This window comes from Corapipo altera, unplaced genomic scaffold (genome assembly GCF_003945725.1).
Source record: "Corapipo altera isolate COAL_440 unplaced genomic scaffold, ASM394572v1 0, whole genome shotgun sequence".
Classification (NCBI taxonomy): Eukaryota; Metazoa; Chordata; class Aves; order Passeriformes; family Pipridae; genus Corapipo; species Corapipo altera.
In genome coordinates this window covers 71,735,457-71,760,992 of record NW_020884872.1, presented here as the reverse complement: position 1 = coordinate 71,760,992, position 25,536 = coordinate 71,735,457, and the positions used below count along the sequence as shown (strand labels likewise).

The 25,536-nt window shown below is 38.6% G+C and overlaps 1 protein-coding gene across 6 annotated transcripts in view; it reads right to left on the bottom strand.

Moving 5' to 3' along the window:
• The window catches only part of ATP8A2 (ATPase phospholipid transporting 8A2), a 318,328-nt gene that overhangs the window by 213,592 nt on the left and 79,200 nt on the right, over positions 1-25,536 (bottom strand). For all 6 annotated transcript variants that reach the window (XM_027652089.1, XM_027652079.1, XM_027652098.1 and 3 more), the window contains 4 exons: positions 25,396-25,480; positions 24,012-24,151; positions 20,603-20,741; positions 13,397-13,461 (listed from right to left, as the gene is read on the bottom strand). In XM_027652089.1, coding sequence (XP_027507890.1) covers positions 13,397-13,461; positions 20,603-20,741; positions 24,012-24,151; positions 25,396-25,480 — 429 coding nt within the window. The remainder of the gene's footprint in view (positions 1-13,396; positions 13,462-20,602; positions 20,742-24,011; positions 24,152-25,395; positions 25,481-25,536) is intronic.

The following is a 25,536-nucleotide window of genomic DNA, read 5'->3' as shown; positions in this document are numbered from 1 at the left end:
CTCAGGACTTCTAACAAAACAAGAGCCCAGCAAGCAGACAGTAAGGCAGCCTTCTCCTGCTTGAGCCAGCCCCTTCAGTAAGCAACTACAAATAAGGCACTTAAGCCTGACCATGCTTCTGTTTAAGACAAAACAGCACCCAAATTGCCCCACAAGGGCAGATAAAGGATGTGGAACACCTTGAACAAGGAAAATACCAAGCATGCCCTAAAGGACAAGGGCCTGGACACTCCCACACCTGGGAAACACAGACTGTCAGAGGAAGAAGTGGAGACAGGAACACTGGAACAGCAAAGATGTAGGGAAACTGAATTTTCCCTCATGTCTCAAAACTAAAAGTGAGAGTTCGATAGATTTTCATCCAAGCAAGAGGACAGTAGCAGATCTAAAACCGTTTACCTTGGACTACAGTTTTTTAAATCCATAAGTTACAGTGTGGAAGTACAGGTACACAGAGGGAAGGAGAGAGATGCTACCGGGTAAAACAAGCAAGATACCAGGAAACACTGCTGCTAGGTCAGCAGAGATCTTTACTATCTGAACAGTTCTAGACCTATAGATCAAATAACTCTCATTCAGTAATTGAAGGAAAGTGACAGGAGAGCTATCCAAAACACTAGCACTGGCACAGCACATAAATAAGAAAACTAAAGAAGTCAGTGTCATAATATCAATATTGCAGAAATCCAGACAGCTATATACTTGTCCAGTTGATACAAGACACATAACTGAACTATCTGCAAAGCATTAGATCATGAAATGAGAAAAGCAAGGCAGAATTACCCAAACAGTTGTATGCAAGCCAGCCTACTTACCAGTTTTGCTCAAATAAAATTAGTCAGGATACAAACTCTTCCGTTGTGGTTTGATTACCAAATTAGTACTACACAACAATAACATCAGATAAATACCATAAGATTGTCCGGTTTTAACAACTTTGTCAGAAAAGGTCTACAAACAGATTTTCTAGTAGAGTTCTACCAAGATCAATTAATGTTTGATGTTATTTACCTTCAAAACACCAAAAGAAATGCAAGTTTTCTGTCTTACAATCCAAGCTTAGCAGATTAGAGTGATGAAAGGATGAAAACTGCTGCCCAAAGAAGTTGTGGAAGCTGCATCCCCAGACATATTCAAGGTCAGGTTGGATGGGGCCCTGAGCAACCTGATATAGGGAATGGCATCCCTGCCCACTGCAGAAGGAGTTGAAACTAGATCATCTTTAAGGCCACTTCCAACTCAGACCATTCTACAATTCTATGAAAAATAAAGAGGTCTGAAAAAGAAAATATAAGCAAGCTTTGTTGGAGCAATTCATATTACTTCAACTGGCAGCACATGTGGGAGCAAACTAGATGTGGCACAAATCCAAACCCGCCCTCCTGTCTTTAGTTCCACCCTTTCAACAGGGCACAAGGCAGGCAGCTCCTCCAGCCCATCCATTGCCATACGGTACACGACAACCAGCAGCAAGGTACAACCTCCACTCACCTCCTGAAGTCTCAGAAGGGCTACCTGAGTGTATGGACCAGCTCACCACAGGTAGTCCACAAGCTGCAATACAATTGTCACTTTTTATACTGATTTTTACTTCAATTCCAAGTCAAATTAATTTAATTTATTTTATAGAAAGGGTCTCCTACTATACCACAGCTTCAACTGCTCAGAAGAGAGTGGGTTTAATGATAAAACTGAATGGCTGGGGGCTCCTGAAGACCCTGAAGCCTATACAGAGGGTTTTAAAAACATGAATATAACATGAAAACATGATAAAACATTAAAAGTTAAGGGTTTACAAGAGATGATAGTACAGGGTACCAAGATTTTTCTGAATATCAGTCAGTAGCCTGAAATTATTTTATGCTACTTGACTCTCTTAAATAGCATTACCTTGTCAGCATAGGTTATATCCTTAGGAAAGGGTGATGTGCATGAACAAGCACACATCTCCTGACTACAGCTTCAGAGAGGCACTGCATGGTCATGTTCTGGCCTTGACACGTCCTTATGTAGCGGTGGAAAAGGATACAAGCAGGAATGAGGGTAACTTTGCCACCTGCTTCCTTGAAGATCAAAGGAAGGAAATTACTCCACTCAACTGTTCCCTAGGCAGCAGTCCTAATAATTTTGTTAACTAAGATTATTTGAAAAAAATATAGTAAAGTCTTCAGCATTCTGAGCACCTCCAAGCTGCACAGGAATAGAAAAATGGCCTTCACTAAACAAGTCCTATTTAATATTACATAAAATTACACTAAAATGCCATCTGCCCTTGCCATCACAGCCTTTAATGTTTAAGGCAGTTTCTTGCTCATCCATAGTTCAGCCAGCACTGAAATTCCAGACAAATGGCACATTTGAAAGACTACATGTGTTCACTTGACAATTTAGTGTCTTCGTACTTTCAAAGCTACTACCTGGGATTGTTGTCTCCTGTGTATGTTTGAGAGGAATGAAAATGAGATACATTTGGCTTGTTTCAGTGACTGAATTATTTATCCAAGGACCATTTTGTAAGAGCTGTCCTGATGCTGGACTAAGGTTAGCTCTCAAGGAACTTCATACAACTACTTTAATAATCTTGAAGTTCTGATATTGATAAGAATCTGTGGGAGAGCTCTCAAACAAATAATTACTCACTGAAATAGTCTTAATATTATATAACCTTAATATCATGTAAAAATTGGTTTCAGCAATTTAGTACTTTAGATCTAATACAAAATCCAAAAAAGCCTTCTCCAAGTCACCAAATGCTTTACCTGAAGCAATGAATTCTCACGAGAATCAGAAATACCAAAAAAAAGAAGTTTATCCCAGCAGTTTTTTAGACCGTATGCAAGACCACTGAAACTCAGAGATGCTGAGCCCCCATTTATCCTAACCTCTCAAGTCTCCAAATACTGCATTCCTCCTAAAGCTTATTTCATTAGCTGACAAGGTGATCATGTTCACATACTAAAAAAAGTCTACAATAACGGACTGTTGCAAAAGACAGCACCATAATGATTTTCAGAGCTCTAATTCCATTGCAAAGAAACACCCAGTTAAGGTAACAATATTCACAACTTTAAGAGCAAAATATTGATTCTGACATCACACAGGTTGCCTTTCTGACTACCTAAATTGCAACAATACCATGTGGGAACTAGGTATCTAGCCGCAACCAATTTGGACATTGAAATTAGTTAAGGCGGAACACCATCTTTTGGAAGACACTAGCCCAACTGAACAACAAAGAGTCTACCTTTAAATAACATGTAGCAGTAATTATCTTGAGCTTGGTCAGTGGTCTTGCTACAAATACATCTGTACTTTGCTGCTTCAAGCTTCCTTCAGGCTCTAGTTAACCTTTGCTCATAAATAATGATGTGTTCCAAAAATGCTTAACGGAAAAGAAAATTGTAACCAGCCAACTGTACATGAGAACCCAAACTCAAGATTACTGAAACTGCATTTATTAGGCAGCAAACACAGTCTTAAAATCATACTGGCCATTTTCACAGCACAATGTATTCTATGTCTTGTTCAATGTCTTATTAGAACATTAAAAAAAAATTTTTCCTATTTTAGTCCATGTTATTTAGTCTATTTAGTCCTTAAAATATGCAGTTTACTATAGTTCATACTAGCACCAGGCTTCTGTTAAGTACCTATGTAACAAGCTTCTATCCATTTTTTAAAAAATTATCTTAGAATATCAATGAGAGCAACAATAACAGCATGTAAATTAACAGCCAATTAAAACCCAAGTAAGGAATCAGGCACTTTTTTGGAAGATGCATCTGTGACAAATAGAGGCACTCCAAGATTTTATGTTCAGTGAGTAGGCAATGCAAGGCAGTTAGGTCAGTAAACAGTCAAGGTAACTAATTCCCAGTGCAGAGATTAAGGCAGTCTCAGTAGGAGTGCTTCATCACTTATAAAATTAAGAGATATCCTAGATCTGTGCTTAGTCCTACATGACTACCATTATTTTGAATAATACTTAGTTTGAGAATTTCCTGTAAGTGACCACCACAAAAAGTTACATTGAAGCTCTATGTTGCTCCAGGGAGGTTAGTAACTCTACTATGGTTCTGTACAAGAGCTACAGCAGCAACTTTTTATTTCCTTGAGCACTGTACCTTCAGCTCCTAGTATTCTTGGCAAACATACTTTCTAACACTTTTTGCCAGAACTATCCCTCTGATTTGCAGATTTCCTTAACTGAAGGGCTGTGTGGCTCCTGGGTGCTGCACAACCGTGAATCAAATTATTTGTCACAAGGTATACTTTATTTGTAACCTCAAGTAGCTAAAGAATTTCCATTTCTTCAGAAGTTTCACATACTTCCTTCATACAAACAAAAAAACCAAAAAAAACCCCAAACACCAAACAAAGTAAATAATCTGTTGCCTTTTCTCCCTCCAAAACCATCACATTCAATTTCTCCACTGTCCTTACTTGACTTCTCCAAAATACTTTGTCCACCTACAATAAAAGTTCCAATAAAACTGCTAATGATGAGTAACGAACCACAGAGGAAAGTGCATCTTTTTTTAGCTACTCTATACTCTGCCAGACTCCCACAAATAACTCATTCTATTCCCTTCCTTCCTCTAAAAGAGACTTGCTGATTCCTTGCAGATTTAAAAGAAAAATACATTTAAACTGACATGTATTTGTTGGCAATTGCCACTGCTAGGATTGACTGCATGGCATAACGTATCTAGAGGTCACAGGGCAGCCCATACCTAGATGCTAGTTCTGTTTAACTTGAACTGCTCTATATAATAAAGTAGGGCTTTACAACAGCATTTCACATAAGTTCAGACTCATCTCTGCATTCAAATCTGCCAAAGTCTTAACACTGCTGATCAATATTCCTTAGAGCTTAAACGAATATTCTATTCCCATATACAGCTGGGAATGTCCTGGACATGCCCTGGACATCCACAGGTAGCTCAGGAAGCAAGAACAGCTCTGCTGCTGCACTGTTTATGTCTCACTGCTTTAGCCTAATTCTAGGAAGAACTGGAAACAAATCTTATTGACACACTATAACTGTTGCCCAGCAGAGATACTGCTACCCGCTCAACTGAGAAACTGGCCACAACACCTGATTTGCTTTTATCCTGATGGCTTCCAGCACTTTTACTTTTTTTTTAAAGCCAAGAATATAAAGATGCTCTGTAAGAAAGCCTCAGGCAGCCTTTTATTTTCTAGTCAAACAAACACCATTCCCTGAAGTGAACACTAACTTTCAAAGACTTCTTTTTCCCTGAGTTTTAAAAACACACCAGCTAGTTCCCTATCAGTTTACCCTATACATCTGAAGTTTTTATTGAAGTTTATGTAATAAATATGATCCCCACTTCAATTACTAAAAATAATTTTAATAAGAAAACTCCTGAAAATCATCAAGATCATGTTTCCTTTTTAAAATTAAACCACCAGAGTAATTTCCCTAAAGATTTAGTTATACAATAGATTTATTTTATTAATATTTACTAAACCTATTAACTCTGTCTACTGAACTGTAGAGTTTGTCTGTCAAGCCCTGGATAGAACTATAAATCCCTTGAGAACTTGATAATATTAAACCTACTATAGACAGACCAATTAAGTTTTAATAACTTGAAAAGAAAGTACAAGTTTTCAAAAAAATCAGCTAGTTAAGTTGTGAACCCATCCCCCCTTTCCTTATGTTATCTACAGATAAGTTCTGAAATTTTAATTCTATAATCAAGACAAATTATTACCATACCAACCTAGATCTTACAAAGCCCCTTCACTATTAATTGGTTTTATTAATCCACATTTTCCCAAAGTTCTACAGACTACTAAACTCTGTATCCAAACATACATGCTCTGCTGACCTTCCCCCCTCCCCCCAAGGACATAGAGTTCTTGAAGCCAGATGACCTTGGTCACCATTAGCCATGTAAATGGTCCCCAGTTGTACTACAGAATTTGATACCATGTCTTTCTACAAATAACTGTATTTCAGTGAACACTACACTTTAGCTACAAGAACTTGAATTAATAACGGACACCAAATTCCTCAATCTTTCAAATCAGAGGAAAGCTTGATTGTGATGTGTCAGTTTTGCTGGACACAGAAAATGGACAAAGATTTTACATCCAGCTTTCCACTAAGTACTCACTGTCATTTCTCAGTCTTCTAGTGCAGTTTGGATATTGTCAACCTATTATCAATATGATCCCAGGCTGAAAAACACTTGAATATACAGCTGTCTCAGGGGTCACTTTCTCTTTTCTGGAGTGTCACAGCAGATCAGAGTTGAATGCAGGCTGCACGTATTAGCCCGAAGAGGAAGCAAGTGCTTAAATCTGGAAAGTTTGTATGAACATTAATTTCTACTCTCCAGTCACTGTTTCATATGCTAGCAGAGGCCCCAAATCAGAATATTCCACAGCTGAACAGTTCTTGTCTCAGAGAAAAGATGTGCTCCCAAGATTAATCTGAAGGATGTTAATGCCTATGGCCATACTTCAAACAAGAGGGACATGCAGGTAGAACTGAACATCCAGATTACCTTTCTAGGATAAAGTTAGTTATACTTAGTGTTCCATATAACAAGTAAGAAAAAGTAAAATCATCTAGTATTGAACAATGCTCTTGACCTGACCAGAAACAAACACAAAAGGATCCAAAGGCACATGCATTTAACAAACAAGCATATTAGCAAAATGATGCACTAGATAACCGGGTTTTCACCTAAAATTTTTGAGGGCTTTGTTATGTGAATTGTCATACTGGATCACTTACGTCTCTCACCACAGTGAGACAGGAGGTAGAACACAGCTGTGTAAGTGAATGGCTAAGTTCACTGAGGAATTTGATTGTTTTCCTAAACTAGCCTATTTCTGGATAGAAGCAAAGAGGTCTACCCAAGAGGAGCACGAGACTCAAGCTGAATGAACTGAAGAGATTACACCAATTCTAAACTCATGAGGCAATTTATCTATAAGTCTTATTAACAAGACCATAAACCTGGTGTCCATCAGGAATGCCAGGACACTCTTACCTTGCCTGGCTAGCTTGAAAAACCAGAGTGCATGACAAGCATACATACATACATACAACCACAACCCAGCATGATGGAAGCTTCAGGAGGGCATATGAATCACCTCAGCTCTGATGGGCACCCATTCCCAAAGGTCTCCAAAAGAATATTACATTCTGACATTTCAGAACTGTGATTTTAGGCCTGCTTAGAACACAGGTTATGATAATTTAGGATTTGGGAATTAGCTGAAAATTCAAGATATCTAAATCACTTTTATCTTGAAGCTATGGCAAGGACATCACACTCATTACTTAGATTTGTAGAAGATAAGCTGATAAACACTTAGTAAATATGAAAGAGAAACACTGATCCTCCAGCATCACCACCTCAGTTAAATAACTTGAAATACTGAAGTGTGAAAATACACCTTAACACATTTTTCAGTTAAAAAAAGAAAAGCATTGTGGCAAAGGTAGGCAAGAACCCTACAAGTCTCTAAAAGATTCCTCTGATCAGTTCTACTCTATGTAGAAGGTTAAAAAGCAGAAGGAACACATACTTAGTCAGGTATTAAAGTCATACAGCTAGAGAACTGTTTAATTGTAGTTTCTGACAGACTGATCAACCCAGAGAAATTCTATGGGACTTCTAGCTTCAACCAGATGTAAAACATCTTTTTTTCTTCATTTCCATGTGAAGGAGATGTATTTCTTTATGTGACTGATGGGCAGGCTTGAAGTAATCAAGCTTCAGCTGCAAGAATGATCCTCTAATTATCATGAAAAAGCAAATAATCCTCAGAAAAGGATTTAACAAAGTAGTAGTAAGTCAGTATTATGGGAACCAAAAAAACTAAGACCACAGATATCCATATCTCTATTTTCTGAATATATGATTCAGAATATATGATACATACCCTAACTGTTACCCTGAAACAGTTAGTTCTCCACTACCTTCATTAAGTTAACACTGCAGATAAATAAATCCTATTGCTTTAGGCTGGCTCTGCACCAAGAAAGGAACACTGCTTATTCTTAAAACCTGCACACAAACTTTCACAAACAAGAGACTCCCCTTCAATAAAAGCAGAAGATCACATACAATAGTATCTTGAGAGGAGGACTATTTAGTTCTTACCCTTCATCACAAAAGATAAATCTGAATTCTTTTAACAGATATGCAGTATTAGCCATGTCAGTCAAGAGGATCATTATCCAAAACTCATCTACCTACACATGACACCAGCTTAGCCTTATTCCCCTCAAAACACACCATCATGATTTAATATCAGCAAAAACTGCATTTCCTGGTAGCTTCTCATTTAACAAAATCCATTTAACACTTCATTATGCATCCTTATGTTTCCATCCGCTCTTGTCCTTAATCGAAATAAGCATTATCAGTACGCTGCAAAGAATCCCATCTTCAAAGCACACAGATACTTCCTTCACCATCCAGCTGAAGCCATTATTATATTGTTACCTACACAACAGAAAATAGATCTGGATAATACTCAGGATCATCTGCTGATACAAGCCTTCACACATGTGAAGATCATTAGCAGTTTTAAGAGAAATAGGGTTTGTTCCAAGTCATTTTCTTCTAACATATGAGAACTCTTATAAACAAGACAGCAAATTTTAGATGGAATTCAGGGAACACACACTCTTCCCCTCCATTTCTATGTAATATGATCTATTCTGTCCTATAGCATGGACAAGGCATTAACCCCCTAAATACCTGCAGCTTAAATCTGCAAGATCTTTTCTGGCTTTTGTCAAAAACCACCACTCATAAAACAAGATATGAAAGTAAAAGTAACTTTGAAAATAGTGTGTTTGCTTTTTTAAAAGCCTCTCCCACTCCCAAAATTTCAGCTATGAAAAGAAGAGTTATTTAGTAACCTTCTCTTTGGACTCCTAAAGGTCCTTGCATTCCTTCAGGTCCAAGTATCTCCACTTCATCCACATCAACTATCACAGTGCCAGAAAACACCAAGAGGAAAAACAGCCACAGATAAGGGAGAACAGCCATTAATGAATTCTGAAAAGCAAAAGCAGGATGAAACAAAAATACCAGCCCAACTCATTCACCACTCACAGCTCAAACCTATTAGTATTACTTCCTGAAAAAATGGTAATCTAACACTTAAGTTACACAGTCCTGTGTGTATTTAAACCTACAGGTCCGGGTAACACCTATATTCTTTCATTTCTAATTCTACACAGCACACTCAAATCAAAGCAGCTTTTCACACTAAGAGCTGCATATTTTCCACATCCATACAACTAACTTTCTATGCAGATTAGCAAGTACCTGGAGTTATGAAAGATCCTATTTGTTCCTCAAAAACAAACAAGAAAAACACTAAACCCCTTCTACCTAACATTTTTGAAGACTTATCTGACTACTAGACACTGTTCCTTATGTAACCACTTACTGGCTTGATAGCTATTTCCAGATTAAGAAAAATAGAAATTTGACCAATAAGAAAAGCTTAGTACAATAGAGAAATGTATTCTTTTCCTAATTAGCTTCCTTGGCAAATCCCCAATGTCCACAGAAGAGCTGATTACTATTCCAGGCTGACTGGTAACTACTGAAGTAACTTACTAGCCACAAGTCACTAGAGGACCATGGCAGATGCCTCTCTGAAGGAGAGCTGATGCTTGGCTAAAACTGAGCTTGCCTGCACTGATCACTTTTCCTTGGTCAAAGCATGTGGGTAGATGATAGCAGGGGAGACAAAAATCCCAGTTTCCTCCCTAGTGCAACACACAAGATGTAACCTTCAAAGCATCTACAAGGTATTAGTAGTACAGAACTTGTTCTTGTCTTCGCAGCCATATCTGCATCCCTTATTATCTTTTAGTATGACTGAAGTACACATGATACCAATGCTTTGGAGCATTTGGAGTACTGGGTAACTCTGGTTTTAGTCTGAAAAGTTGACAATAACTTTACCCCCATTTTTTGGGAGTAATCGGCATGACATCACTGATAAGAGCACAGATGTCCTCTCTCCAGCAAAAGAACCAGGATCCCAAAAGCAACAGAAGCCAACTTCTGCTTACACCTTTAGTCATATCTGATTAACAGACACCGGCATTGAGGGTTCTTACACTGGAGTATCAATTTGCTGTGGGTTACACATCTGTGTATAACGCCAGATGATGACTGTCAGTCCAGGCACATGAGTTCTGCAGAACACACTCACTGTGCAGCTCCATTTACATCAACAAAATTACTTCATACCAAAATACTACCTACAGGTTCAGAACTGTGTCCCTCCAGTGTTGCCCTTCCACTACTATTAAATACAACGCCATGTGATAAGCAATTGATACAGCTCCCAGCTCTTCTTTCTACAGGACTGAGGGGAGGAACACACCCAACATTCCTTGGCTGTAATATCCAGTAGACAGGGTCTCTCTGAATCATCTGATTTCCCTTCTTCAGCTACCCCTCTCACTTCTCTCACAACTCAAATTCTAAGAGATGCCAATGAAAGAAATTTTTCCAGGTTAAGAGCTGCACAGTAAGACTTTATGGTGTTCCAATTTAATTAAGCAGAAACCGAGTCCAAGAATTACATTCAAAGTAAATCTGGTGCGCAAAATATTCTCATTTCAAAAACCTTTATTAGGAAAAGAAAAAAACAAGTGAGTATATGTATGCATCCAGTTAAGTCTATAAGGGATAGACATTTGCAGATTATTATGCTAAGTTTCTAGAATTCGGCTGAATCAAGCTAGGGATTAGTCTTTTCTATTCCCAGGAGTTCTCCGAAGAGAACAGAAATGATTGATTTTTCTCCTGAAGTGCATGACTTCGAAAAAATTTAGCTCTCAAAACCAAGGCAAGACAGTTGTTCGATCACATCTCACCTGCTACTGCATGCCAAGGAGCAGAAGTGGGGGGGAAAAGTCACACAGGGACTGCACAAAGGGGTAAGTGTATCAATATTTAAAGGCTCTAAGCTCAACCTGGATCTTGTAAAAACTCATTTTTAGTATTAATGGATTTCAGAGGTGGAATATATTAAATATAATGCTACAGAATTCCACTGTGAGAATCTTCTAGTGATAGATTTTAAGCTCGGTTGAACAGGAGTCAAAATTTCTGTTACAGGTGTAACACAAAATAAATATTACTATGGAGATCCCACACTGAAAAATTGGCAGTAAGTAGCTAGAGACGCCTTAGAATTAAAAGAACTAGCAGCAATTATCAACAAATCATGAGTCTCCTATTCAGACTTACAAAAAATTCAATTCTACATTCAGAAGGGCAACAAGAGTACTTTGGTGAATAACATATTTACTTTAGCTTGAAAACAATACTGATTTAATACAAAGCATTTCTGATGAACCAGTTTAGAAGCTCCACAAGTCTGTGCTCATATTTTTGATAAACATCCACTATCTGAGCTAAAGCAGCAGTCACCTGCAATATTATGTATGTCTTCATGGTGTATCATGTAATCATCCATACACCAATAAGGGGGTTTTTTCTCCTCATCTGACATGCCATGGTTCTCAATTTTTTTTTTTTTCATAGAATCATAGAAGGGTTAGAGTTGTAAGAGACCTTAAAGATCATCACCTAGTTCCAATCACCCTGCCACAGGCAGGGATACTTTCCACAACACCAGGTTGCTCAACCCCCATCCAGCCTGGTCTCGAACACCTCCACGGATGGGGCAACCACAGCTTTTCTGGGCAACCTCTTCCAGTGTCACACCACCCTAGTAAAAGAATTTCTTCGTAATAGCCAATCTAAACCTACCCTTTTTCAGCATAAGGCCATTCCCCCTCATCCTATCACTCAATACCCTTGTAAGAGGTCCCTCTCTCCAGCCTTCTTGCAGGTCCCCTTTAGATACTGGAAGGTGCTATAAGGTCTCCCCAGAGCCTTCCCTTCTCAAGGCTGAACAGCCCAAACCCTCTCAGCCTGTCTTCGTAGGAGAGGCACTCCAGACCCCAACTTAGTAGCCCTCCTCTGGACTCACCCCAACAGGATCACATACTGAGAGCCCACAGGGCTGAATGTAGCACTCCAAGTGGGGTCTCATGAGAGCAGAGTAGAGGGGAAGAATCACCTCCCTTAACCTGCTAGCTGTGATTCTTTTCATACAGTCCAGGATGCAGCTGGTTTTCTGGGCTGCAGCCACATATTGCTGGGCAATACTTAGCTTTTTGTCTAAACACCCCCAAGTCTTTCTCCTCAGGGCTGCTCTCAACCCATTCTCCTCCCAGCCTGTACTTGTGCTTGGGACTGACTGCATCAACCCAGGTGCAGGACCTTGCACTCAGTCTTACTGAACTTCACCGAGTTCACACAGGCCCACCTCTCAAGCCTGTGCAGGTCCCTCAGGATGGCACCCCCTCTCTCCAGTGTAGCAACTGTACCACACAGCTTGGTGTCATCAAACTTGCCAAGGGTCAAGTTCATGTTCTGAAAGCTTTCTTTATTTATGTTTACCGATAAATTTCCAATACTCTTTACAGACAGATTCTGTAACCAAACATTTCCACACATTAAATTATTGGAATCATATCAAGGTAAACTGGAAAATAACACTTATCAGGTGGTAACTTTGCCACAATAGTATTACCCACTTCCACCAGATTTGCAGGTATCCAGTAACTCAGATACAGGCTTTGCATCTCCCATGCAGTCAAGTACAATGAACTGCCAACTCTAAATGCAACTGTCAGATGCTGCCTATTACAGATCCTTTCATCTGTTCTACAAATACCTCTAATAGAAATCAAAGTGATATCAAATACTGATATTGACATTGAAACACACAGAACAGGAAAAGATCTTCTGGGAAGATTCATGTACAAGTGTATGATTTTTCTAGTTAATTTTTACACATAGATGAGGAGCATGGCTATCATTTAGCAGCAATTTTTGATTTAAGGTTTTAAAAGCTACTGTATATAGGCAAGCTCACAATGTAGTTTGCTCAAGCCTTGGTTTGGTTACAGCTGTTCCATACAATACTGAAAATAGCTTATTACATTGAAATTACTTATTTAGCTTATTTTTTGTTATTTCTTTCTTCAAACATGTTACTCCTATATCCATACCTTAAAGCCTAATTATATTCCTGCTGTCATGCTACATGTTTTTCCAGTTTGCACCAGAAGTAAACCCATGAACCTCATAAGTTTCTTGTTCTGAGACTTCAGTTTGATTTCTACAGTTTGTGACTGAAGACCTCTGGAGTACATTTTGCACAACACACCTGTGCATGAACTATTTATCTTGCTACCCAAGGGCAAGCAAGAGAAATTCAGTGAGAAAGCTCAACTTTCCATCTTGTTAATAACACCTCTTTCTGTCAAGACTTACACCAGAATTTGCTTACTTACATCTAGTGATTCTTCATTGACCAGGATGAGAGACATACTCTGTGAAATGAGTCTGCAAGAGTACCCTGCAAGAGAGAAAAAAAAACAACACAAAAGGATTTACTTTTTGGAAGACTATCTAAGTTTGAGCTCAATCTTGACATAAGCATCTATAGATCAGATGACAATTTACTTTTTGAGCAGTTACTCCTATCAGACAGACTGCTGGAAACACTGGTGCATAGGACACACACCAAAATGACAATTTTACTAGCAACACAGGCTGAGTTTTATCTGCACTTTCAAATACATCACTTGAGATGTTTTAACTAAAGAAAGCACCATGTGAACTAGACGAATCAAATACAGCCTACAGCCCTACAGCAAAAGTTATTTTATTTTTTCATCTACGTTGGAGGCAGAATTGCCTTCCACACACTACAGGAACAGATCTGAATGCACAGTTGCAACTGTGCCAGATGACCAGAAGTGCACACATGGATTAGTTGGTGCTACCCAGTCCCCTTAGCCCACACTTGGGCTTACATAAGCATTTTTTACTCTGGAGAGTTCAGTGTGGAAGGTTCTGAGCATCATTAAAAACTACAGATCAATGACACACACAGAGGCCCTACTAAGTCCTATAGGAACCAGGTAACTGTAGTAGCTTATTCTTAGTGTAGGACTGGGACACGAAAGAACAAGAAAGAGCAAGTTGCCATAGTCTGGAGCAGCAGTCAGAAGGCAGTTCTGCACAACTGCTAGAACACCAAAACGAAAAATGAAAATTCTCAAGACAAAAAAAAACCAAACAAACAAAAAAAAAACCCCAAAACCAAAACCTCTCTTACATCTATAAAAGTATAAGCATTTGCAGAATAAACAGTTTAATTCCCACTCATATTAATGGCAAGAGGCAAATGCAAACTTGCATCAGACAATCTCACTGCTTTATCCTAAAAGCTCACTTGCACATACAAGTTCGCTGGGGGTTGACACGGTCACGTATGCTTAATAAAACAGCAGAGAATGAATTTATTTGAAGCACACACCTTTTATTGCTCATCTAAATTACACAGTAAAAAGAAATACAATAGAATTGTTTTGTATTTCTATTGTGTTTTTGTATAGAAATGAATTACAGCAAGTTTAAGAAATTGCTGTCAAATAAAATGAGATCTTTGGAAGTCTCTCTTCTCTTACGGAGATTGGAGGCTATTGCACTGTAAGAGTAATGTACCAGTGAGGAACCACTGCAAGGCTGACTGATTCAAAAGCATAACAGTATAGTCAATGTAAAAAGATGAAGTGCCTCTTTCCATATCTTACAACAGCAACAGAACTGAGGCATGACATTTTCTATGGGATTCTTGGTTCCTTAGGAAGGCTATACTGGCTCATCAATTGCAATGCAAATCATTTCCTCAGGCAACAAAGTTTTTATAATTGGGCTAGTTTTGTAGGCATAATCCAGGGTTAACATGCTTGCATGAGTGACTTCTGTCAAGAAAGCAAATCCCTTGTTTTCCTTTGTGGAAGACATGCTTACATCACACAGCCAGGCACTCTCAGGCAGCAGGTTTGATTACCTGCATAAGCTTAGTTTGTCCTCCATTTTCACAGCTGTGTAGACTATGAATATCAAGTGCAACCTTGCAAATATATTTTCATCTTAGTTGTGTTAACGAGCCAAGGTTTACTTTCTGCTTCAGAGAACAATACAGAATGACATTGAACTCACACACCTGTTGGGAAAAGGATGAAATATATTCTAATGAAATGCAGCCTATACCATGAAAGCTTTGCAGACAGTCTCTGATTCTGCCTGGGAACAAGTCTTAGATGGTAGTACAAAATTGAGCAACAAACTTCCAGCAGGTATAGACAAAACACTGACTTTTTTCTCAAGTCAGCTTGCCATTTTTAAAAGTTAGTCCCAGGCTGAAAACTCACTTCCTTATTTTTATTGAGAAGAAAAAGAGAATAGTACAAATTTAGGCACTTCCTTCCATACCAGGGTTATTCTTTCCCCAGGCAATGGCAACAGTCTTGTACAGTAGCATGTTATAAACTCAGCATAACTAATTCAAAAAGATTTTCTAGTAGTGTTTGATTAGAATAGCAGCTGCAATAGCAAGCTGTAATTTCTAAACCACTGCTTCACTCTACCTCTTTCAGAATGAGCAAGATGCCATTCTACAAGTCAAGCAGGAAGAAAAAAAAGATACTGTGGAAAAGCAGATGCTCTGCTGTGCATCTTGGAAGTCATGGATTCAGAAGAACTTACCCTGCAATTGAGGCTATTTTGCATCTTTCTACTACATTAAAACAGGAAGACCAAGATTGGAATAGGAGAATGTAAGCCAAGCCTAACAAGGGTTTATACAAGATCTATACATTATACACAATTCCAAGGCTGATATTAAAATCTAGCACTAGTATAAAGCAAAGTAGCTGGCAATTGTGAGACTACCAGTAATAATCTTAGAAATTTGCAGTAATATTTTAAAGTTTTATAATAGTTCTATAATAGTTATTACTGGCAATACTAATACAGCAAGCAAAAATACATTCTCTAACGTATAGCAGAGTAAGATAAGCTGCTGGTTCCAAGCCAGATATAAAATGTCAATTCACACCTGCAAGTTGATATCTAGCTCTATAATTTAAAAGTCTGACTAAGAGTCCACAGAGCAGATGAATCAGGTACTTCTGGGACTTACTTCAAGTGTCCTGGGAGAAAGACTGCTTTAACCACAGTTCAGGATCATAGCCTACAGGCACATTCGTACTGCAGGCATACAGAATCCAGCACCTGAGGCAAGAATGATTACCCTGTGTGTTCAAAGAGGGTACATATGACCTGCTCAAACTTGCATAGGGATATAGGCAAGTGTGCTGGCATTGCTTCAGTTTCCTCAGCTGAAAAAAAGCACAGCTCATCAAGAAGTGTTCTCACTTCTGAATTGGAAAGATATGAGTCTGATGGATGTACTGTTAGCTGAGTAAGGATTGGCTGGACACCTGCATCCAAAGAGTTGCAGTCAATGGTTCAACACCCACTGAGTTACAATCAGTGGTGCAACATACAAATGAAAACCAGTAATGAGCACTGTTCCTCAGGGATCAGTTCTGGGACTGATACCATTCAGTATCTTCCCCATGACATGCTATGGGATCAAGTTCACTCTGAGCAAGTCTTCAGACAAGACAGAGCTGAATTGTGCAGTTGATACACTCAAGGGAAGCAATGCCACCAGGAGGCACTTGGATTGGCTTGAGCAGTAGGCCTGTGAGAACCTAATGAAGCTCCACAAGTGCAAGGCAAGTGCAAGGTCCTGCACTTTGCTGCAGCAATCCCAAATATCAATCAGGGCAGACTTGGAGATGAATGGATTGAAAGCAGCCCTACTGAGAAGTACCTGGGGATACTGAGTGATGAAAAATTGAACACGAGACCCCACTTGTAGTATTGCATCCAGCCCTGGGGCTCCCAGCACAAGACAGACATGGACCTGTTAGTGTAGGTGCAGAGGAGGGCCACAAAAACTATCAAAAGGCTAGAACATCTCTCCTATGAAAACAGGCTGAGAGAAGAAAAGGCTCTGGGAAGACCTTTCAATACATAAAGGGAGCTTATACGAAAGACTGAGTATGACTTTTTACCAAGGCCTGTAGTGGCCAGGTGAAAGCCAATCATTTGAAACTGAAAGAGTTTCAGACTGCAGATGAGAAAGAAATTTTTTATGATGGGGTGGTGACACTGGAACAGATTGCCCAAGCAAGTTGTGGATGCCCCATCCCTGCAAGTGTTTGAGACCAGGCTGGATAGAGCTTTTAAGCAACCTAATCTAGTTAAACATGTTCCTGACCACAACAGGAGGATTGGACTAGGTCTTCAAAAGGTCCCTTCCAACCCCAAACCCTACTATGATTTTAAGGCAGTGCTCACAGCTATGAATGCACACACTAGGTAAGAGCACTCAGCTCAACTGTAGAGACTGATTCATTATTCAGGGGAGGGATACTGTTGAAAAAATACTGTATTCCCATTCCCAGAAAACAAATCTGTTCCTAAAGAAGTTAATGACTGGAAATACAGCAGTTCTGATTTTTTGTAAGCCTGCTGAGCACCAGGATGGTAGTAAACAGAAATCTGTCATGGGTGTTTTTGTCTCACTGAAAGACAATGAAGATTCAGAGTCTGTAGACTGATTGAAGAAAAAGGATGAAGCTACAAGAACACTTAACCCTTCTAGGAGTTGTTAGCAGGTCATGCTCAAAGATGCTTCTGAACCTGGAGCTCCCATTTTCTAGAGGTAGAGAATTCAAATGGTTGATCAGCATTAAAGCTTATAATGAACACCCTCCTCACCTGCAAAATTATTGATTGGCACATGGCTGAGTAGAAAGCATACAGCCACTCCACAATAAGGTCAACTACTACTTTCCAGATAAGTCAAAAATGCAATCAGGAGACAGACATATGCAAATTCTGAAAAATAAAGAATCAAGAGGAAGCTGGAAGAACAAAGTACTCCAGCTCTTTGATACACCTGCCAAGAGCTCAAATATACCTCAATACACACACATATCCATACAGCAAGCAAGACTCCATAAGGATAGCCTCCACACACAATGAGAAAGTGAAAATACTTTTTACTCCCCAGATAGCATATTTACACCTGAAAAACAGTGCACATGTGAGTTGTGTTTTTTAAGTTCAATGTTTATTACAGTTTTAATGAGTTACATACAAAAACCGGAAGGTTGCCACATATTTATACTTTCAAGCTAACTTGAACACGAAGCTAATTAGTTTTAGTACCAAACTGTACATTAAATAAAGTGATAATTTAGAAGTTTTAATAGAGATGCTTATTCTCCTCAGGTTACTATAATAAAAGAAAGAACAAACCAACAGTTTTAAAGAGAAGCTAGAAATTTGTCTCCTTCACAGCCATCAGAAAAAGCTCATTTACTTGTGTTCAAGCTACCTGCTGTTGGTTAATATATCAACTTATTTGAGGTACTTATGCCAAAATCTGTAGATACCTTTTTTTTAATAGTCAAAAGATGATGCTTCCCTCCTCTCATTGACTTGTAAAGAAAGCAAAATCTGCATATAGTGATTCAAACCAGATAATTAGCTTTTAAATCAATTGTCTACTTAAGCCATCCACCTTATTTCTTCTACAACTGTAACAGTTAATTTCATCTCTTTGTACCAACTTCAACATACAAAGACATATGAAACTTGATCTGGTTTTGAGAAGTACACAAAAATTCTAGTCAGTCAAACAGACTACATTCTGAAATTTCACTAAGCCAACCAAAACAGAAAAAAAAGGGAAAAAAGAAAACAAAACAAACCAGACAAAAAAATTAAAATGCCTGAAATTTTTTAAAGGTAATTTAAGTTCAGTTACAGAGCATCAGTATTAAGAGAATCTTGAAGTCAACATGGGCTTGAGGAAGCAATGTATGCTGTTAATGTCCCCCTTAACCTACACCTAAACAGACTAATTGGCAAATCTGAATGCAACTGTGGAACCTTAGCAGCATAGGTTGCCTCCTGCTAAAGGAGACCTTTCCTTTGCCTTCTTGAGCTCGTCTTGACTTCAAGACTCTCATTTTATATGAATAAGGGTACAACTTAAGCTTTTTACATTTAGAACTGCATGCAGACAAGTCTGGGAGTATTTCAGGCTACTCCTGGCAGAACTGTGATGGTCTGTAACTGAACCTACTTATGTGAGATGTCAGATCACCACAGAGCGCTATTTTGTCTTCCCATCTCTGGGCAGACTTACTATGACAAGGAGAAAAGTCATCAAAAAGAATGCAAGAGCATCATGGTATTATATTGCCAAAGATACTACTTTTGGGAGGTATGGGATGGCATGGTAGGGGATGTGCTTACATCGGGATATGTTCCTTTCCCAAGCCTTTACTACTAAGTTAAGACCTGAGTAGCCACTCCCTAGGAGACTACTAGCATTGCATGAAGGACAATGGTAGCATAGGCACAGCTCAGAAATTTTAACCATGGCTGCATTTTGTGACAGTACAAGGTATTGCTACCCAGGTTACCCACCTTGAAAGCATCCCCACTGAGAAAAAGGCTGAAGGATTTGAGTTTTGAGTGTTTACTAGACCTACTCATGTGGCATATCCAATGCAAGACTAGCATGGTAGCAGAAGTGCTAGAGAGCACAGCATCTAATTGCAATAGTATGGAAATTACAATGTGAACCTCCAGTTCAGTCCACCCTTACAGTAAAATCTTAGTATTGGATAGGTGTTGGGAATATTAACCTTATCAGACACATTTATGACCTAAAAAGAAATGTAATGTTTAAGGGCTGCTTCTAATAAAAACCCTAAACTTACAAATGCTTAAAACTCTCCAGTTTTATGCTGCAAAAACAGGTAACCAGATAAACAGCTATGTCTTAATTAGGTTACCACTGTACTTCATCAGTATGGAAGCAAACCTGTCTAATAAACACTTGAATTTGTACTTTCTTTTCACATCATTGCACATTGGGGGTTTTTTGCATTACAAAGGGCGTAGCCTGTAAGCCAGGATGCATCAAGGTTGAGACAAAGATGTCTGGATTATACCTCAATAAAACAACCCATATTGATCTCCATACATACACACACTCAATAGCGAGCATCAGCAGCAACACACTTCGGTTAACAAATCACAACGTACTAATAGATGTACCATCAGGGTCAATTATTCAAGCTTCCACCCTCTTTCACAGACACAGTTTGCAAGAACCTGTAATCTACACACTTTGCATTACCATATTTCTCATCATATCCCAAACTCTATTAAAGCCTACAAAAGGCAGTCAGTAAGAAAAAAGAAACTCTAAACCAGTTTCATACAATGCACAGAATATCGGAAACATTAGTCTGGTTAGGCTCTTCGGTTTCCATCAGAAAGCAGAGTTACATATATTCACTCCATAAAAGAACTGCACTTAATCAAGAGCAGAAATGTCCCTTTTGCCTTAAAAACCAAAACATCTGAATACAGTCCAACACTTACAGTGAAGATTTCACTAAAAACCCCCTTCTCCAAAGTCATGCCCTGCTACAGAGGAACCATCCTATATGAAGCAGGCCTGATTTTGTTTAAAATCCCACATAGCACATCTTGCATGTAACCTGCTATGTATCAGACAAATTCAGAGTAACCAGAAGGATGGATACCTATATTGAGAGCTGTTTCCTGTTTGTCACCCGTCAAAATCCATATCTTAATTTCTGCCTTTATTAGTGTGGCTATTGTTTCTGGAACACCTGCTTGCAGGCGGTCTTCAATGGCTGTAGCTCCAAGAAGCAGCAAATCCTAAAAAAAAAAAAAAAAAAAAAAAAGAATTTGAGGGATTGTTTTCTGAAGATAAACCTCTGTGTGGAACATACTCAAAACAGAATTAAGACAGCATGTTGCCTCTCGTTAATACTGCATTTTGACAAGCAATTTATACTACAGTAAATTTCTGGTGTGGCTATTCTACTTCCTCTGCACACAATTCACATTTCAAGAGGTACAGAATGGAACAGAGTGTTTCTGATCAGAAAGATGGCAACATTTCAAGAATAATTAATTGAAGTTTTAAAACTCAAAGCTAACCTATGGATGAACATATATACTGGAGCATTCACTAATCACCATAGCAACATGATGAGTGGTCACAGTTTATGTATTTAAGCTCACAAAACAAGTCATTTGGCATCACATCATTTAAACTAATTTCTGTCCATAAAATGTACATACAGACGGATACAATCACTAAAAGCAAAAATTATTGCAACTATTTATGGATATAATCACTACATTTAAGTAACACAAGTGGTATGAACATTAATCAATCCAAGTATCTCTAGTCAATGTACAGATGTCTGCCAGAAAAATATGCCTCACATAACGAATTTAAAACTACAGAGTTTGCCATATTCTTATGCAATTCTACAGTAATTTCTTGAAGAGATATGGCTACCTTAGATAAAAAAAAGTGAGGCAGAAAAAACAGCTAAGAAATAAACCTTGTCAAATGGTACAGTCTACTCAAATTTTACCTTTAAAAGCATATTAATGATTCCTTAGACATGCAAAGATCTTCAGTCTAACATAAATGGATATAAATTGAGTTTAGGTATACTGTATCACTTCAGTAATGACACAGAAAAAGTAACAGCTTCTATTCTTGGTAGAGACTAAAATTATTCAACAGAAATGAAGACAGATGAAGTGAATAGAAGTAGTTAGGAAAGTTACTGTTGTTCAGCCTGGAGATGATGAGGCTCCAGGGTGACCTTATTGTGGCCTTTCTATATAAAAAGTGGGCTTATACAAAATATGGAGAAAGACAGTTGAAGTGGCAGGACAAGAGGTGATGCTTCTAAACTGAAAAAGATGAGGGTGGTGAGACAATGAATAGGTTGCAAAGAGAAGAGGTGGATGACCCATTCTTGGAAGTGTTCCAGGCCAGGTTTGGTAGAGATCTGAGGAACCTGGTTTACTGAAATGTGCCCGTGTCCATGGGGGGGGGGGGGGGGTTAGAACTAGATGATCTTGAAAGGCCCCTTTAAACCCAAATCCTTCTATTATATCATGAAGAGGGCATTAAAGCAGCTTCTGCTTGTATGAATCTACAGATGCCTAAAGAACAGAAGAGCAAATTATTATTCACAGAGGTGTGTAAGTTGGCATTAGCTGCAGGTCTTGATAAAGCTTCATTTTTGTTATGAGATATTCAGCTGGTAAAGGTAGCAGAATCAGCTCATGCAAGTTCTCATGCTTTAGCACCCTATAGCCTCCCAATGAAACATTAAGCCCTACAAATGCTCTCAATATTGCTACAAGCAGAATCCAAGTGTGCAATTGTAGATTGTCTTTTTTTCCCCAAATCACCTGTTAAACAGCTAAACATGACAGCACAGGGATCAGCATGGCTGAACTACCTGAGCAGGGGAGTTACTGTTGTGCTCACCAAAGCCCTCTCAACTAGTGTACAACTGGAGAAGGAAGCCAGTTCAAACTGGTCTCTGTATGTGCACTTGTACTATGATCCAGCCATTTCAACACTCAGACTGACAAAGTAGCTCTCTTGCTCTCAATTTGAGCTCTTAGATGAAAAAAAAAAAAAACAACCAAACATCAGTCTGTTAAAATACATGGTATTTTATGTCACAGCCACAAGCCAGTTTATCTGGAAATACCCTGTTCCTTGGTATGAGTAGCAAGCAAGCAATAACAGGAAAGGCATACAGTGGATAGTTCTTGCCAATATGGTACCAAGTCCAAAGCCCCAATTCTAAAACCCATGTGTGGGTTCCCCTTTTTTCAAGATACTGAATTGTGAAAAAAGGCGGAAGGTAGATGACCAAAAATGATCTAAGGTTTGAGAACACACTTTAAAGTCAAGTTAAAGCTATGTTCATGTTTCACCTCAGTGACAACAGAGGAGTACAAGTGCACAGCGCAAGAAGCAGAACGCTGAAAGGAGCTACCCAGAATTAAGGATTAGACAGCCACTGTTACTGACACACTAACACAAATGAAGATTTTCAGGCATTACTTCGAAAACAAAGACTCAATCTTCAGCTCTTGCTGAAAGAGTTCTTGGAGCTTTTCTGTCACCCTGTGACAGTTAACTCCCACCCTAGTCTCAACCTCCTCACAGATGTCCCATCCCTGGAAGTATTCAAGGCCAGTTTGGATTGAACTCTGAGCAACAAGGTCTAGTGAAAGGTGTCCCTGCCCATCACAGGAGGTTGGAACTCAATGACCTTTAAGGTCCCTTCCAAACCAGGGCATTCTATGATTCTGCCCCAATAAACAAGAGTGCTCCAGAACGTAAGCAGCATTTTTAACATTAATTTTAAAATAAATTGAAGTTCAAAGCATGTTTTAAAGAAACCACTAAATAAAATGAGAGTGAAATACCTCCAGCAAGGGGGAAGAGAGTGAACACCTGTAGGTGAGGAGTGCAACTACCAGCATTTCAGAAAGCAGCAAGACCAACAAGGCTCGGGGAAACACTGGCCCCTAGTGTTGGCACTTTAACATTTAATTCTATGTGGGATCAGCGTTTCAAATTGCTTCTCCAATACCTACCTTTCCCTTCCAAAATTAAGAGCTCTGCAATTTTCACGGAGTGCAGTTTATCCACCTTTTTTCAGTCCATGCAACTACAGGCTTTGGTAAGGACTTCATTGTGCCTACAATGAAGCCTTCAGAACACCTGAACTGTGACTGCTGTATGAAAAGCAGTGCATTTCTTCATATACTAGTACATGGGAATTTGGTGCAACACAACGATTTTTATACATTAGGCTTTATCAAGTTACAAAGATTTTACACAAAAAAGGAAGATAAAAAATGTGTGTGAAAAGCTTTTATAAGTAGAAATTATTTTTTTTTATCCATAAGTTTGTCTCAGACTTACAAATTAAAACTTGAGAGATCTATGGACTGAACAGGCTGCCATCTAAGAACATCTTTTCAGTTTCTCATCTACGAAATTAACAGTTTACTTTATTGTATAAAGCCCAAATTACACTGAAAAATACACATATAAGGAAACCTACATCTAATCAAAGAAGTACGTTTCACCTTTTCAATGATCTCGTAGCACTCCTCCAGCTTCTGAGTTCTGTCTTTCAGAACTGTACTGGATTCATTGTAGACATTCAACCACTCTCTGTAAGACTTCTCCGATAGATCTGCATAAGCAATGCACAATGTCCTCAGACCTACAAAACATAAGGCAGCCATTACCCACAGTAAAATTACACTGAGTATCAGCAAATCATTAATGCCCTAATGAACACTAAATTCCAACCCTCTCACTGGAACAACAGGAGCTATTAACACAGACTGCTAAGCTCTGGATTCCACAAAATCTCCCTCGACATTTTTAAAGTACTTAAATTTCCACAAATGTAAACCAAAAGTCTGGCTCATTTCATTACTAATGTTGGTGCAAATCAAGAGTCTAATGGGTAAAAACTCAGATGTCTCCAGTCCCTGATTTTCACTATTGCAATCTAGCCATACTTGACCAACCAAAGTGTCATCTTTAACCTTCTAAGTGAGCATGAAAACAAGCCTTACTTTCATGTATTTTTAAGATCAAATTAAAAAACTGGCCACATACTGTGATTGGAGATGTTATTTTGTCAAACATACTACATCGTCCACAGTTTTTTTTAGCAAGACTGATTTCTCCTTCAGTGTATAAATCTAACTCACATTAATAATGGGAGTTAGACACGTATGATATAGTGAATAGGGTCCGTGAAGTATGAAAACCAATTTATTACACCACTGACAAAAATTTAAATAGAGAAGTAATAATTTTTTTTTCTAGCATGAATCAAGCAGAAATGCGTGTGTGCCACTAAATACAAAAATTTCATTACTGGGAACATGGGAGTCTGCAAAAAATATATATTTAAAAGCTGAATGATGTTTTCAGATCCAGGAAGAAAACCACTGGTTCATGGTTTTACTATAGTACAAGTATCTTATGCTATTGCAGAAGAGGGAACAAAGCCAAGCGCTATCCTGTGAACAGAGGTGTTACATCAGCCAAAGGCCATACAGACCACTTCAGGTCATCTTTGATGTCTTGGTCTACAAGGCTTCCCAGCATGTTCAGATTATCACTCTGCTTCGCAAAGCCAGGGACTTTGTCATTCAACTTTTACAACTCTAACTCCAGTGTAGTTGAGTTATTCTGGGCAATACAACTTATACCCTTTCATCATGGACACAGAGAACACCATCTTTTCCACTTCCCTACTGAAATCACACAGAAGCAGGGCAAAAACCTCTCTAGTCTTAAAGTCATCTTACAGTTGTTAAATTGCTGATTACACACTTCTTGATTTATCTTCATAATCATCTTATTTGACACTGCTTATCTTAGATAATGCAGAAGATGTTGCAAGTAATTCGATAAAACTGAATTCTCAGTGAATGCTGTTTCTCTTACCTTCTGTTGCGAAGTACTCAAGATGGCACAGTGTTTGCTCCATATACTGGGAATCTTTTGAAAGCCTCTCAAAAATTACATTATCCTATTAAAATCAAATTCATGACAACAGAGTAAGTCTACATATGAAGTTTCCATTTA